The following is a 17,511-nucleotide window of genomic DNA, read 5'->3' as shown; positions in this document are numbered from 1 at the left end:
CCCTCTTACCAGGCCTCTGCGAGCTTGATAACCCTGGCCCGCAAGGCCTACAGAGCCGTACCCAGTCAATAGAAGGCCTAGACAAGGCATTCGACTGGCTGGTCAAAGAACTTACAAGGATTGCCAATGCTAGCACTCCCCGAAGGAAGCCCAACAACGGATTTCAAGCCCCCTGGTGGACGAACGAGGTACAACAAAAGGCCCAAGGGGCCCGGAAGGCCGAACGCACAGCTAAAGCCGTACCTACGGCTTACAATAAGGCCCAGCTAAACCAGAGACTCCGGGACCTTTCAAAGGCTATACGACAGGCTAGAACAAGGACCTAGAGATCTACCCTACAGGAAGCTAGTCATAACGAATCACTCCTTTAGAGCCTAGAACGGTGGGCCCGTTGCAAGAGCTTCCAGCCTACTAGCCCCCCTAGGCTCCCGGCCATCGACGGCTATACCACCCATACCCAGAAGGCCCAGACCCTAGCCAATCGTTTCTTTCCAAGCCCGCTAGCCGACCTCTCCAACATCCGAGATCCCACCTTTTCCCAGCCATGGGAACCAAAGATCACAATAAGCCAGGTGGTTAATGCCAGGGACATAGAAAATGCCATTGCCCAGGCTGCTCCCTGGAAGGCGCCGGGCAATGACTACCTCCCTATAGGTCTATTGAAGGCCTGTGGTAGGCCGTTGTACAAGATCCTCGCATTGCTCGCCCAGAGATGCCTCGAACTACAATGGGTGCCGGCTAGGCTAAAGGAGGCTATAGTTATAGTGCTCCCAAAGCCCGGTAAAACCCCAGCCGACTATCTTACCCCCGGAGGCTATAGGCCTATTTCCCTTCTTCCTACTATTGGCAAGGTAGTGGAAACAGTGGTTACCAAAAGAATCACAGAGGCAGCCGAAGCCTACGGCCTATTACCCGACGAACAGATGGGAAACCGGGAACATAGGTCAACAGACCTAGCTATACGGCTTGTGGTGGCCCAGATCCAAGAGGCCTGGAGACAACGTGCTACGGCCTCCCTATTGCAGCTAGATCTAACAGGAGCCTTCGACCGGGTAAATCATACCCAGTTACTGGCTACGGTTCGGGACCTTGGGCTCCCACCATGGCTTGTAGGTTGGCTACGGTCGTGGCTAATGGGCCGGAAGGCCACACTCCTATTCGACGGCCAACTTGCCCCGGAAATCAACATTCGAGCTGGAGTGCCACAAGGATCACCACTATCACCAGTCCTCTTTATACTATATATAGCCTCGCTATATAAAGTACTAAAGGAAAAGCACTCTCTGGTTAGCTTAGTGGGATTCGCAGATGACACTAACCTCCTAGCCTTTGGAAGGGACTCCTATATTAACTGCCGGCAACTGGAACAAGCCTGGGGCACGTGTCTATAGTGGGCTAGATCCTACGGAATGGAATTCAATGGGGCCAAGTCAGAGCTGATCTACTTCAACAAAGGCCGAAAGCAGTGGTCCGAACCACTACAACTAGCCAAACCCAGCCACCCTTATGACTATACTATAGTCAAACCAACGGCTTCAGTCCGGTTCCTAGGGGTCTGGCTTGACTGGAGGCTTTCTTGGAAGGCCCACGGAGCTAGCATAGCTACCAAGCTAAGAACCCAAGACTTTGCCCTATCAAGGATAGCAGCTAAGACCTGGGGCCCGGGGCTAATCAGGGCCAGAGAGGTCTACACTAAGTGCATTCGCAGTGCAATAGCCTATGGGGCATCCAGCTTCCACAAGCCTACAATACTCAACGGCTCACCACAAGGCCTAGCCAGAGACCTAGCAAAGGCCTAGAACTGAAGCCTACGCATCGTAGCCGGGGCCTATAAGGCTACCCCTATACGGAATCTCGAGACGGAAACTTGGATCCCTCCCCTAGACCTTTATCTTAACAAGAGGCTGGCCGACTTCGAAGACCAGCTCAACAAGCCTACCCTACAGGCCGGGCTAGGCCCAGAGGCCCCGAGGCGCCGACCAAAGGAAATCATCCAAGGGGCCTGCAACAGGCTTCAACGGAGGTTCCGGTCGCTACGGCGCCGGCCCTAGAGCCTAGAAAAGCCAACAGATATCGAAAGGGCCTCGGCTACAGTGGCCGAATGGAACACCCAAGCTAAGGCCCTGGGCCCACCATTGGCTAAGACCCAGGAAGACTAGGCACTATTAAGAGCCTGGGAGGCTAGGTGGAATACCCAAGTCCAAGGACAGCCAACTAGGCTAGCCGACGAAGGCCTACTAACAGTCCTCTTCACGAACCAGAGCCTATAGAAACACCAAGGCCTTACAAAGGCTAAGAGCTCCCTACTAGTACAGGCTCGTACAGAGGCTATAGGCCTACGGGACTTCCTTTTCAAACAAAAGGCCCGTAACTAGCCTACCCCCTATTGCGAATGCGGGGAAGCCAGAGAGACAGTAGAGCATCTTGTGATTTGGTGCTCTATACCACCTACACCAAGAACGTGGCCTAGGCAACTAATACGCACCCACCGAGACCTTAGCCTTGTTCTACAGAGCCTAGGCTACCGGAACCGAAGACTTCTGAAGAAGGTACTGGGTTGGCTAATGGACTCGGGCCGGCTAGGGGAATATAGGCTCGCCCGGAACCTCGATGAGGAACTAGAAGCTAGAGAGCCCGGCTAACCACACCCGTGGCCACGGCTTAGCCGGGCTAGCACCCTACTAGCCGTTGGCCCAAGGCCTTCCCAAGGCCTTTTTCCTTACTTGCAGCAGCGTGTATCACTGAAACCATGTCTTTCCTATTACTTCCGACGAAGGTTTTTACCCGGCCTGAATGGTACGGTTTTTCCTTTGTACATAGCAGTAGAGGGTCCGGCGCGCCTTGTAAATAGCTAGGCATAGCGGAGTAGGAGAATATATATATAGTATAGGTAGCCGCCGACTTTATCTGCCTTAGGCGTATAAGTCGCTCTTATATATAGAGCTTCTTATTATAGTCTCTAAATACCTTTTGGATTTCCTGCTTAAATTTATTATATAACTTGAAAATTTCAATAGTGAAGTTGTCCTAAGCATCTATACTATTAGTTAGCTAGTCCTTAAGGGTAGGTTCAAACTATCGAAGTACCTTCCCCTTAAGCCGCGAGGAGATAAATATAACTTTGGCGGATTCGTCTATAAACTTATCTAGGTAGTACTTAAGGTAAGCCCTTATAGATATAAGGAATTTAGTAAGTCCTTTTTTGTTGCCTCTATACTTAGGGGGTACTTCGAGTTTGGCTTTGTCTTTAGGCTTGCTATTATAAGCCTTATTGACGAGCTGCTATATATTGCCGTTCTCGGCCTCGAGCTAGGCAATTTTGGCGTTAAGAGTATTGAGAGCTATAGTATTATCTTTCTAGGCCTCGAGTTAGGCAATCCTTATATTAAGAGCTTCGATAACCTGCTACATCTATTATATAGTCGCGGCCTGGCCCTAAGGGCCTAGGGTGCTAGGTGTTTAAGGCGCTATAATAATTAATATTACCTTCGATCTAAACTATAATAGAGTTAAAGGGAGTAAGCAACTTATGACGAAACTATAGGCAGTCCTACCTTTAAAAGGGTTCGCCGGTCGAAGGTATCTACTAGTCAGACTATAGGTCTTAGTAAAGCCAAAGAGTTTATAATAATATAAGTCGCAATATCTATATAGTAATATAGGGCTACCTTACTGCTTATATTACTTACTGGAGGACTCCTAGAGCTCTTTATAATAAATGACTATATACTAGCTATTTTTCTATGGACGCCTGCATTTGCCGTCGTCCTCGAGCGTCCATGGTCGCTAGTGCTCGCCAGCGTCCTCGGGCGTCTATACGGTCGCTCTTGGATGCTGTCATGCATCGGCGTCCATATAGGGCATCTTGCTGCCTTGTGCTTCCTGATTGGTAACCCTATCACCTGCATGGTCCTACCAGGTCGGGTTATATGGTTGGTTTATAACACTAGGCGGCCTAGACGGCTACTACTATAACTATAACCTCATCTAATATGACTTTAGACTAAGACTTCTTTATAGATATTATCGACCCTTATAATAATATACCTACTAGGAGGAAGGTTATCGGACTCTATATATCGAAGGGAAATACTTTTAAAGTCTGATTCCCTAGTCTGTCAGAGCAGTATCTAGATCTAGAGCATAGCCTCTAGTTTCAGTACAAAAGCAGAAAGGAGCTAGCAGTATTCAAAGAGTATACAAAAGCGATTCTAAACTAAAAGCTATCATTATTAGATAGATATTTCCTTGCTAGATATAGAACTATAGCAGACTTCTAACTCGATAGCGTTTTTAGAACGAAGTAGGGGAAGAGGTACTATACCTATACGTATGGTCGTCTAAAGAATAGGGATATCCGCTATCTAATAATGTTTTCAAAGACCACCCTATCGAAGAAGTTAAAAGGGGCCGCCGCCATTATAGAGATGCTCTAGACATATATAGAAAGAACCAGCTAGTCTACCTATAAAGGTATAGATAACACTTGGCCTAAGGGAATTAGGTTAAGAGCAAGGCAGTCTATCTCTATTTAGTAGCCGCTATTATCTAGATGCCATTTGGCAGCCCTAGTTCTAGCTACGTTTGCTTATAAATCGAGCCAGACGCCTCGAATTTCTCTTATTAGGAGTCCTCATTAGTTCAATTATTATAGCAGAAAGAGGGGGGAGGGGGGGAATAGCTTGTCTCTTTCAGTTGCTATTATTACCTGTTTGGCTTATTTTCCTATACTGCTTTATCTCTTCGCTTTTGTTCGCTTGCTTTTATTTATTTTTAATCGTTGTCTTTATTGACCTAAGTAATACTACCTATATAATTAGTTTAGCAGCAGCTGTCTTACTATAACGTGCATTATAAGCGAGCCGAACATATAAGCGAGTCGAACACTTCTTGGTATAACGCATTTTCCCTCTACCTAAACATTAGTTTTTCTACAACCCAATATATCTTCTACTTCAAAGGAAGCTAGAGTAATTTTAGCCCTCAAAGCTCTTCAAAACGACAAGGAACTAAGCCTCTAAGCCGTACCCAAGCTCTATAACATGCTAGTTACGACCCTCTATGACCAGCACGCTAGCCGACCTACACAACACAATACTACGCCTAACTCGCACCGGCTCACTGATTCCGAAGAGAAGGCTCTTGTTCGGTATATGATTAAGCTATCTAAGCGAGCTTTTCCACTAAGACTATATAGTATAGAAGATATAGCCAACTAACTGCTACGCGTACGCGACGCGCTGCCTATTGGCAAGCTCTGGGTATATAACTTTATCAAATGCCAGCCAGAGCTCCAGACGCATTATATATATAGATACGACTACCAGAGGGCTAAGTGCAAGGATCCAAAGGTTATTGGCGAATGGTTTGCCCTTGTGCAGAATATTAAGGCCAAGTATAGCATTATAGATAATGATATCTATAACTTCGATAAGACTGGGTTTATAATAGGCATTATCTTCCTGAGTATGGTGGTTACAACCTCGGATGGCCGTAGTAAGGCGAAGCTAGTCCAGCCTGGCAACCGCGAATGGGCGATAGTGATCTAAGGCGTCAATGCCCTTGGCTGGGCTATCCCTCTATTCATCATCTTAGCGGCGTAGTACTATCTTGCCAACTGGTATCAAGAGTGCAACCTCCCGGCCGACTGGCGTATTGCAACTACCGAGAATGGCTGGACTACCAATGCAGTAGGCCTAGATTGGATTAAGCACTTCGACTACTATATAGCATCTCGGACAAAGGGTAAATACCGGTTGTTGATCCTTGATGGCCACGAAAGCTACCACTCGACCGAGTTCGAGCTCTACTGCCAGTAGAACAATATTATCATGCTCTACATACCTCTACATTCCTCCTACCTCCTCTAGCCACTTGATATTAGCTGCTTTAGGCCGTTGAATCAGGCGTATAGTCGCTAGATCGAGGACTTAGTACATGCGCATATCAATCATATAAGCAAGCTCGAGTTTCTTTATGCCTTTCGCATAGCTTTCTTTGCCTCTATAACTAAGAGGAATATATAGGGCGGTTTTACAGGGGCTGGCCTTATGCTATACGATCTAAAGAGGGTGCTTTCGAAGCTAGATATCAAGCTTTGTACACTAATACCCCCAACCTCACAGCCGGGCACTATACAATCTTAGGTCTTCTAGACACCACATAACCCTCGAGAAGCCGAGTCATAGTCAACGCTTATCAAGACTCGTATTGCCAACCATCAAAATAGCTCCCCGACTTCAATGTTGGCTGCTATAGACCAGCTTACTAAGGGTACGATAGCTATAATGCACTAGGTGGCCCTCCTTCAGATAAAGGTATCTTCGCTCCGCAAGGCTAACGAGGCGCTAAGCAAGCGCCAGAGAGCTAAAAAAACACGTATACAGCTTGGAGTATCACTTACTATATAGGAGGCACAGGAGGTGGTAAGCTAGGGGGCTATAGGTGGGGAGGCAATGCAAGAAACATAGCTGGATGGTAGTGGTGCTAGGGGGGGTCGTACGACGGTTCGGTGCTATGGTGTATATGGCAAGCCTAGTCATAATGCCCGCACTTGCCAGGAGGTTACGGAAGCCTCAGATTCAGCTGTTTCTAATGTAATTATTATTAGTGCCTAGTGTAGTTGTTTTGTAATTGAGGATATTGTTGGTAGTATAGTAGAGAGTGTTCGACTCGCTTATATATTCGGCTCGCTTATAATGCACGTTAGCTTGTATTTACATCCTATCTAACCCAGACCTCAATAATTGACTGCTTTTCTAAGCCTTATCCCGCTTTTCTACTCTCTATATACGATCATAGTCCTTTATAATATCAAACCTACTAATAATACCAAGCAATTAACATCTTACTAGTTTATAAGCAACTTAGCCCTAGGTGGTATAATCATCTGTTAGGAGTGAACAATAAGAGATGCTAGGTAAGGGGCAGACGGATCTACTACGTTGTATTTGCTTAGGTAGGAGAAGCAATGGCTAGTAGGCAATAGTACGAGTTATAATACATGATAGTACCTTTCAAGCAGTATAAGGCGCTAGGGCAGTCCAAGGAATATGCTTGATTTATTTATGTTTGTTATAACTCCCACATTCCTTAGCACCTGGGCAATAATAAAGCATACTCTCTAGATAGTGACCAGGTCTTCAACCGGCCATTCTTCTCGGGTCCACTCCACTATCATAGGCTTGCCCAATCCGCAATATTTCGTGCAAATTACTCTAATACATATCAACACCCTATCGTCCTATACTGCTAAACGGCGAGCCTCCATCTAGGCAGCTATCTTCCGCGCAATCAATCCCTTCACCGATCCTGTCCCCTCATAAAACTCCTATAGCAGCTCGGGAAATTTCCCAAGCTGCTCAGCAAGTGCCCATCTGCTGCGCTTATACTCTATGCACTCGACTAAATACTATACCTTGCAGTTGACAATACCCTCGACATCAAAATACTTTCTCCAAGCCTCCTTAGTCGTAGAAGCCCGTCCGGCGGAATATAGCTTGGGAATTCCAAGCTAACTTGGGCTAGGCGGCTCAGTAGTCACCGGCCCCATCTGATAGAATTGGTGAAGCAGCTTAGGGCATCGGTAGAAATACATATCAGGTTTCCAACTATTATGCTTGGGCCTATACCCTTCCCACTTGACCTAGTACCTCGCCTATACACGGTAAATTCGCTTAAGATAAGGAGACTTTTCTTAAGCCTGCTCGGCTATAGAGGCCACTCCTGAAGAGCACGGCTTGGGATTTCCACGCTATCTTTAGTAAGGCGTTACATAGTGGGTTGTCGGTCTTCGGGTCCGTTATAACCGGGAGCTGGCGCGATACGGATCTGCCTGCCGGTTGGATGTCGTTTCGCCAACTATAGGGGTCGGGGTGCTTTTATGGCGCTTGCGCAGTGGCTAGGTGACCTCTCCCTGACCGTGCTCTCCGATGCTATCCTTAGCAGGTCTCTGGTTCTCCCCTACGTCGGTACCGCTTCGTGGACGACGGCCCAAGCTTTGCTGAAGCCCGATAGAGCCCTGGCTAGCAGATAGCCCGATATTAGCTAGCATACGGTCGTTGTTGCTTATAGCTGCCGGCAATTGCAGAGCGCTCGCCCCGCCCTCTTGTACTGGCAACGCCGCGACAGAACTTCCCATACCCCGCGCCCCTCTGTCGCCCGGCAGCCAAGCATTACCCTGCTTTGGATCGATCGTTTGATTGCGGTTGCCATGATGATTACAGGGCTGGAAGAGGGTGCTACTACCGGACCAGTGTTATGTTTCCCCCCTACGTTTGGAGGCGGCACTGGGTGAACTCTAGTGTTGAGAGGTTAGCTCGGCATCTTCTGGCTTAGGTTTGCTGATGCTCTGACGGTCCGGCAATACCGATAGGCTTGCCCGGCGCTCCTGAACTTGTGGCAACCTGACAGGATCATTCTCAGTCGGCTCTCCGGTCTCGTCTGGAACCGGCGAATGGCGGCGGGCTGAGCTGCCTATCCGGTCGCCGCCGCCGTGGTAATTATAGGATGCAGAGCAGTCGCGTCCATCCGATCTCTATCGTGCGCCCTCCTCCCGGCTGGAGGCAACATCTATCGCTGGAGCGTCGCTGTTGCGTGTGGTATGGTCAGGAATAGATGCTTGTCCTGGCTGGCACACCGCCGAGGCTAGGGAATCTTTGCCAGAGTGTATGCCAGCGATTGGGTTGACGGAAGTCGTCGGTGCTATGCTGGGCGGGTTGGCGATGGGGCCGGCGACGAGGTCTTGGGTGATGAGGTCTCGGGTGACCGAGGTGGCACGTAGCTTGTTGAGCTCTGCCATCAGCGTGGCATTTTTCGTCTTGAACTCTTTATTTTCTTGCTCGAGTAGGAATGCCTGGCGTGCCGTAGAGTGGGGGATCTTTATCCTGAATAAGACGCTAGGAGAGGCAATCTTAGAGTTGGGTGCAGAACGAATGTCTTTGTGATAGATAGAGGGATAGTTGGGAGGCTAGGATAGTGTCCTGTAGACGTCGAGCGAGAAATATTCAAACTACCTAAGTAACCGGACCAATTTGTAAGAGGTGGTGGAGGATATAAAAATCGAGGTATTGCGTATATTGACGGTCACACTGAGGTTATGTTCATGGTATCCTCGCACCGAGGCAGCCAATGCCCGCACAGCGCCGTAAACTTCAAGATAGTAGATTCTGCTAAAAGCTGGAGGCATATATATAAGGAGCTCCTGATCCTAATAACAGTGGTACAATTTGACAAATAACCAACCCTACGTCAACTACCCGCCAGCAGCCGTGCATGCACAGTTCTGATTTATTTGACATGGAAGAGAAGACACCTTGCCCCTTGAGCTGAGCGAGCAAAAATAAGCAGTTTGGTGAGTATCATGAATGCTCAGTGGTGATCATGAATAAGGAACCCCGCTGGCCATCTCCCAAATCTCTAACTGCCTCGATTTCCGAACGGTTTTATTCAGAAAAAGAGAGGCTCTAGTGACTACTTCCCCGGATCGCGCGCAGCCCAAGCCTCGGCAGCTCGAACCACTACGCAGGGATAGTTGGTCCTTCTGAGTTCGGGTTCGCAGGTTATGACGCGTGCGAACAGATCTTCATGCTTCTTTTTCCAGAAGCAGCCGGTGCCAGAGTTGTAAGCCCCGGGTAAGTCGGCAAGGCTCTCCCGGCGCTCGATCTCGGCTAATGTCATATCGGCTTCGGCACGCCACCCCTACCGGATCTTCCGGAGCTTGTGCATACGGGCGCCGTCGCCCAACTTCTTTATGAGTCTCTCTGCTCTCTCAAGCTTGTAGTTGTAGGAGAGCAAGCTGTAGGAAGTCTCGGGCTGGGCCAGGTAATTGCGCAGCCCGGCCAGTCCGTCGAGCTCAGCACTGAGCCGAGGAACCAAACGGTAATTGCGCATCACCGACTGCAGCTCCCCTTAGCAGGACTTGATAAACTTCCACCCGTGCCGGGAGAGGCGGGAAAGTAATTGCTCGTTATGGTCGCGGGCGTATACCCAGAATGCTTGCCGCGCCAGGTCAAATCCCCTCTGCACACCCTTCATGGCCGCTGAGTGGTTGGAGAATGCCCGAGCCAGGGCTGCTTCCTCGTCAATCCAGTTGACATAGTTGCCCTTGGCGGGGTTGGCCGGCGTGGGGTTGGTGGCTGTGCCTGCGGCGTCATCGAAGGCATATGAGCTCTCTTGGTTCGCAGGCCCATCGGCGGGCCCGAGGTGATCTCAGTCTAGAGCAGCCGGGCTGGTAATTTTGGTCGTCTCGTCGCTGCCTTCCCATGTACTGGATGCGCCGCTCGTCTTCTCAGGGGTCGTGCCTCGTCTTCGAGTTGACTTCTTCCACTCCCAAAGCCGCGTCTGAGCCGCCGTAGGCCTGAAGCGAGTCTCCCACTCCCTGCGCCGCGTAGATGCGGTCGTTGCCACGAACCCGGGCCCAGAGCTCCAGTTGCCGTCGGATCTGAATGCGTCGAGAAGCCTCCCGTCCCTGTATTTATAGACCTTCCCTCGGATCATGACCCGAGGTATAAGGTTCATGAAAGAGCGCTCCAAGACCATGTCTATCTTAAGTCCTTTAACAGAGTTGCGTGCTTGAGAAGCTCTTGTTACCTATATGCAGCGCTTTTCGCGCCCGGTGTCGGTGGCAGAGTTGGCTGAGGTGTCGTCGCGGAAAACGCTGGGGGCGGCGAGTACAGAGACCGAAGGGTCGTCGACAGCAGCGGTGGCGGCGAGGTTGGCAGCTGTGTCATCACAAGGGAGGCGGGAGGCGGCCGGGTTTGTATGGATGTCCCAAAGAGGGAAGTCGACGGGGTTCGTAACGATAGCGCAGACGGCTGGGACTCGAGCCTTGAAGGGGTGTACGGCGGCGTCTCGGATGACTGAGGTGTGGCACGTCAGCCCCTACCCAGCAAGGCCTCCTAGCATCTGTTTATTACTTTGTACCGTGCCTCTATGAAAACCCTTTCGCTCCTTTTAGCACCCACCTAAATAGGAATTCTGTCACGAGCTCTTTCATCAACCTGCCCAGGTCCGCCGCCACTATAGCGTTCATCCTTACTTTCGCAGGCTTTCATTCCAGACCAGGCATCTTCCTAACTTTGGCCGATTCGCTCTGAGGTCAATGCGCTACCTTGCGCCAGGCAGTGGCAGGCGCATGGCTTCCGGTACAGAGCCGACTTTCTCTCTCTCGCCTACTCTCTTCCTCTCAATGGCAATATAGCGTTCGCAAGCGGTCGAACATTATAACTCTCCCCAGCAATCGCCTCGGTCCCCAAAGCGCTTGCGGTTTACATCTCCGGTGAGAAATAAAAGAGGTCTACTAGTTAGCTTGCGTTGTGCTGTGGCGAATGTAGGGCGACCGTTATAACCAATTACAATTCCTAGACTTGTTGGATTTATCGGACGGTCAGGAAATTGGTTCTAGGTAGTGGGAGCTGCGCATAGGGAAGGATGGCAGGTAGGGTTGCATTGGACACGAGAGTTATAGGGAACAGTTGGCTTAGTAGGGCAGTATTTTCAGGGGCTGGGCGATGCCCACCGTAGTTTGGACAAGACATTGCAGACATCACTATCTTCATCATCTTCAATCAAGCTGTTGTCCTCTCTATAGCCCCTACATGCTTTATTCTACCTATATTTAGTGTCCCATAAGTGCGATACAATAAACCTATAGCTGTTGGCTTTCCAATAAGACTCCTCCCTACTTGTGGTCGCACCTATCACGGCCCTTAGTCTGTCAAAGCAACCCAATATGCAAAGCACCTCCATACTCTATACGGATTAGGGTTAGGGGTATAGAAAACCAGGCGATAGCCGCGGCTAGGCCGAGAGAGTGGCTGGCGGAGGGTTCCGCTGAGCTCCGATGAGAGCGCATTCTCACAATAATTAAGGCGCGATCATAGATGTCTCCCTATCATTTGGGTTAGATAGATGGATGGGATTTATCCCGTCCGGAGGCACTAGGCCTAAAGGGCCTTTATCATTTGGGCAAGTGTGATTGCACCTATGTTCCAAAAGCAATTCAGCAATCTCGACTGATGGCAACTGTCCGCAAGCCTAAGTCGACCACCCCCCATTCCGCCCACCCCCCATTCCGCCCACTTTGTAAGTCCACACCGCTTTTTCAACCCAACCACTTCAACTTACCACAACTCACTCAATCTCTGGCCAAACGGCCTTTTTTTTTGGATCAAACTAATTGTCAGTTCAAGATGGCTTACTTAGAGCAAGATATACAAGATGCAGTTGAGCAATATCGTCTTGGACGCCAGTCATTGCGAAGCATCTGTAGTGAGTTCGGCATCCCACGCTCTACTATTCGCGACCGCCTTCGTGGTACTCAGACCCATTCAACTGCGGCCGAACCGCAACAGACACTTAGCCGAGTATAAGAAGATCATCTTACGCGATGGGTCTTAGCCCAGGTCGCTCTAGGTGTCCCACCAACCCATGCGTAGATCCGGGAGTTCGCTAGCCGGGTTCTATAGGCCCAAGGAGCACCCGAAAAGACTATCGGGAAGAGCTAGATCAACCGGTTTATCCGAAGGAACCTGGTCCTCCGTACCTAGCGAGGCCGTAAGATCGACTTAGCCCGTATCAATGGCGCTACTGACTCGGTTATCCATAGCTGGTTCCTACTCCTGAAAATCCCAGCCATCAAGGACATCTTACCGGCTAACTGCTGGAACTTTGATGAATTCGGCCTTATAGAAGGTCAGGGTATCAACGGCTTAGTAGTTGGAAGTGCCCATACACGTGCAGTACAACGGAAAGTCCCTGGTTTGCGTATATAGACCTCCTTCTTAGAGTGCGTCTCTGCGATAGGGGTATCACTCCCACCAGCTGTCATTTTCAAGGGCAAGAGTGTTCAACAGTAGTGGTTTCCTATCGCCAAGGACGAACTAAAGGACTGGCTATTCACTGCAACTGAAAAAGGCTGGGTAAATAGGGTGGTTGTATTGGAATGGCTGCAACGGGTCTTTATCCCCCGGACCCAGCCGCAAGATCCTACCCAGAAGCGTCTATTGATACTGGACGGCCACGATAGCCATACAAGCACTGAGTTTATATAGGAGTGCTTCAGTAACAATATCCAACTACTCTTTTTACCAGCCTATACCTCCCACGTCCTCCAGCCGTTGGATTTATTAGTGTTCTCCCCCCTAAAGCACACCTACTGCAAGCTCCTCAACCAGTTAACCAGCTGGTCAGAAACTACGGCATTAGACAAGCAGTTGATATTACAGTGCCTCATCAAGGCTCGCAGGGAGGCAATTACAGCTCATAATATCAAAGCTGGGTGGAAGGCATCTGGGTTGTGGCCTCTTAGTATAGCGAAACCACTGATAAGCCCTCTTTTGTTGGAAAATTCGAACCAGGCGCTTGGAAAAGACGATCCACTACTACTACCATAGACCCCGGCATCTAGGCTACCTAGCCAGACTATAACTATGGCTCAGGAGGTCGAATTCCAGACACCACGCAAGAAAGTAGACCTTCGCGGTCACCTAACCAACCTGGCTATCCGGCGGCAAGATCTTTCTACACGACGGCTTTTATTCAGGAAGGTTGAGAAGGCATTTGACGAGAAGGACTTCCAATTGGCTCAATTGCAACAGGAAAACGAGGCTCTGAAGGTTCAGTTAGAGGCAGCCCGGCCGTCGAGAAGAAAGAGGGTGGTCCCGGATCCGAACAAGCAGTTCGCTTCCATTGAACAGGTCCACCGGGCTCAAATTGAGGCTGGCCGTATTGAAGAGTCTGGCATTGAAGAGAGCAGGTCAGAAAGCCCCGAATCAGATGCTTCCTGTATTGTGGTGGGTTGAACAGACTGTAATAAATGGTGTTGAAGAAGATGGGTGGTTTAGACGCCAAGACTTACAAAGTGGGCGGAATGGGGGGTGGGCGGAATGGGGGGTGGTCGACTTATCTCTCCACTAATACCTTTGGATCCCTGCAGGCTTCTTCAAGTATCGCCCTCATCCGAGCGTACAATCCGCTATCCACCCGCTCCTACCTCCAGCCGTTCGGAAACGCAGCTTTCCGTAACCTATGGACCCAGGGGACCATCGGTTCGTAATACAGCGTGAAGTTCTCCCTAACTTTGATAAAGTCACCTTCTTAAGATACCCGACCTTTAACTGCGCCAGCTCCTTTGTGTCGGCGTAATTCCACTTGTCAAACTCGGCAACGACCTTGCCCTTCCCCGGCCTAAAGCGCGCCGATTGTCAGTGCTAAAGCATGTCAGCCCAATTCAGGGCCCCGTCCAAGATCTACGTGCACACGCGCGATAGGGCGATGGCAATCAGCCGCCCCGCCAGCGCCAGCGTCTTGACCAGGTTCTAGGCCGCCGAGTATGTCAGGTCTGTGAGGTTATATTCCGGGTCCAGGATCTGCAGCTGCGCGCCTGTGGTAGACGTGCCCGGCTACGGCGGCGGCTCGCTGTCGGGGAAGTTCACGACAGCGGACGTATAGGAAGGAGGCCCAGAAGAAGGCGGACGAGACCTCGCTCGTCTACAGGCGGTACCTCACCAAGGAGAAGCCGTCGTAGAGACGGCTGGCGAGCCGGCACCCCACGTCTCCGGCCTTAAGGAGCGTATCGACGTCATCCTACGTCAACGGCGGGCCGAGACTGCTAATGCTTGTGCCTAGCTGGCCAAACGCATCTTCCACGCTGACGGAGCCGGGCGCCAGGCAGGTGTAGTACCACGGGTACAGAGAGCTCATAGCCACATAGCGCTGCGTGACGAGCCAGCCCATGATCTCGACGCCCTCGGAGCCGCTGCCCTCGATGCTGACCAGATGGGCTACCACGGTGGTCGGCTGCGTGATGTCAAGAGGCCCTGTGCGGTAGCAGACTACGACCGAATACGCATGCGTCTTGTTGTCTGTGGTGGCTGCTGTCGCAGTCCCGTCTAGGTGGTTGTCGCAGACGTAGGCCAGGAACCGGTACGGACGCACGCAGCAGTTTGTCTAACCTTGGACCCTATTCCCCTAGGCATCGTAGCAGGTAAAGAGCATGTTAAACAGGGCAGACAGTACGAAGATGGCATCGGTCTTTGGGTTGGCCCTATCCACGTCTGCATCGTACATAACAGCCAAGCTTGTGTCTTTGACCTTAGCTACCTCTGCTAATTGAGCTGCCTCGAACCGAAAAAAAAAAGAGTCAACTGAATCTGCCTGGTACCTCCCGCTCGTTAGTATCTAGACTTAATGTACATAATCGCACACGTCTGCGAACGCTATGAAGAGTACGCCTAAAAAACATGTGCTGGTTTGTGTCAGTTGATTCCATAGGTCCCGGCCGCTTCCCGGACCACGTCTCCCAGTTCCTTGACAGTGTCCTTGTCCCGCGGCAACGTGTGACCCTTTGCGTGATCAAACAGATAGGCAGTGTCCGGGTCGCAGACGTTGTACAGCGCCAGAGATCCGTGCACATAGGGGTCGAGTGAGCCAACTGTTTTATAATATCTTGTCAGGAAACAATGATTATTCGACGCCATCTCTGGTGCACTTACTGATATGGCAGGTGGGAATCTCAATCATGAGATCCGACTCATCGCTTAGAACCATGGCATGCGTGTCTGGGTCGACCGGAGGCCAGCCAGCGAAGAACATGGCGTACTTGAACATGGGCTTGATTCCCTCCTTCTTGAAGCAGCGCTGCTCGTAGAGAAGCAGCGTCGCCGCAACTGTCGCACCTTCTGAATAGCCGATGATGGCGTCAAACGGGCCTTGCTCCTGCATGATCTTGACCAGGTACTTGAGCGCATTGTCGGTGCTGCGGTGCGAGGTGGCGATGCCTTCTCGCATCAACTCCCGCATCGTGTCTTCGGGTGTCTCGCAGTTGGGGAACTCGCGGATCCTTGCCAAAATATCGTCTTCCCCGGTCTTCTCGACATCCTGGTCTGGCTCGATAAACCGAAAGTACGGTGGCTTCCCAAAGTATTCCTCGAACCCTTCCGGGGGCACTGCCTTGCAGGGCCCATCGATAAAGTGGAAGGTGGCGGTTGAGTCATCGGTCAATTCCTTGACAACGGGTGCTTGGTGATGTCAGTACTTGGATAAAAAGAAGGCGGAAGATACTCACCTAACTGCACCTGGAATTTCTTGGGAGAGGTCAGCTGGCGCCTTTCAGGGGGAAAGGAGGAATGGTCGCTCACATCAGAGCTGCCATAGGCACCGGGGAGACAGAGAAACCTCATGTTGGCCGAGATGGTGTGCAGTCGTGGCGATTGGGAAGCGCCTGGTTAGTGTCTGCAGCTTGAGTTGCTCTTGAATTTGTGAGGCTCGCACGGCAACTTGGCCAAATGCGGCGCGGGCCCCACGTGGAGGATCCTGTTCGAACTCTCGGCAGTTATCATGTGGCAAGAGCAAAGATGACGCTAGACCGGGCGTAGCAAGGACGAAGGAGCTCTATGCGAGGGGAAGCAAACTAATACGGATGATTAGATAGTGAGAGGCAGGAAAATCGGGCTTATGCGATGGAACGTTCTGATCGCGCAATGCCGTAAAGAAGCAGAACCAGGTTTGGAATGAGGCTTCGGATCTCATAATAACCCAGTGGATGCTCAGCCAAACGGGTAAGCTGGACGAGGGAAGAGTTGCTTGACGGAATAACCCGTCTGAGATAGATAGATGGAAATCGGACCGTGTCGGAGGGATGCAACGGAGTGGTGATGGATATGGATACTGCTAGACTGCCCTAGAGGGAGGAGAGAGAGAAAGAGGGGAAGAGAGCCCAGCTGCGAAAGGTGTTGAACTTAAGGGCGGTGATACCTGGGAAGGAGATATTGATACCCGGGAAAGGACTTGGTATGGATTTCGCGCGGCAGGTGCTCACCTGCGGGAATGACTCTTCTGTTGGGAGAGGAGGGTACCCATGATTCCTATTTTAAGCATCACGAGAACGAACACACACAAAACATCTACATGCTCCAATTGTAAGCGCTTCTTCCTGTGTTACCGTGGATATATCAAATGGCTGTTGGATTTCCAACAAGAGGTGTGTGGCTGAAACCCACGAGATGTGGGGCCAAGGGGTGCCCTACATCTCACAGACCGTGACATAATTCTATGTTCCCCCGCGAAAATTGACCAACGCTCTTCTCCTCCTAGGCAGCGTCACCTAGGGCCTGGGTTCTTACTGGCGTCGAATTGGATCCAGCAGGGACGCACTGCTTATCAGGGCAATCACGCTGGACGTGACCAGGCTTGCCGCAGCCGTAAAATCTAAAGATGTTCTCAGAGGCAGCTGACGGCGGCGGCTTGGACAAATGGGAAGGCAGCGGTGCCGAGTTGGGTGTTTGTACGGAAGTCCAAGATCGATTTATGGCAATCGGCGACGTAGCACTGCGTTGTTGTCCTTCGCGTGTCTCGCGAGCGGCAATCCGGCTCCGAAAATGACGACGAGCCTACCAGCTTCAGCAACTTCCGGGTGACGTCAAGGTTTGTTGGGGATCCAGCTCGCTTTCGGTGCGCGTCCCGTTAAGGAGTTGACAGTCCACCTGGATGACGATATCCTGCAGTTGCAAT

General features: G+C 50.7%; 1 protein-coding gene across 1 annotated transcript; it reads right to left on the bottom strand.

Annotated features, from left to right (window-relative positions):
- Positions 1–15,030: 15,030 nt before the first annotated feature.
- Positions 15,031–16,428, bottom strand: B0T15DRAFT_569765 (serine hydrolase FSH). The gene is made up of 4 exons (XM_062870814.1): positions 16,140–16,428; positions 16,067–16,085; positions 15,495–16,019; positions 15,031–15,433 (listed from the first exon to the last, which is right to left on the bottom strand). The coding sequence occupies exons 1-4, from the start codon at positions 16,179–16,181 to the stop codon at positions 15,258–15,260; spliced, it is 762 nt and encodes a 253-aa protein (XP_062718397.1). The 5' UTR covers positions 16,182–16,428; the 3' UTR covers positions 15,031–15,257.
- Positions 16,429–17,511: the final 1,083 nt, after the last annotated feature.

The sequence above is a fragment of the Chaetomium strumarium genome, assembly GCF_033439665.1.
Source record: "Chaetomium strumarium strain CBS 333.67 chromosome Unknown B0T15scaffold_7, whole genome shotgun sequence".
Classification (NCBI taxonomy): domain Eukaryota; kingdom Fungi; phylum Ascomycota; class Sordariomycetes; order Sordariales; family Chaetomiaceae; genus Chaetomium; species Chaetomium strumarium.
The sequence above is the reverse complement of the archived record's forward strand: the minus strand, read 5'-3'. Positions and strand labels throughout refer to the sequence as shown.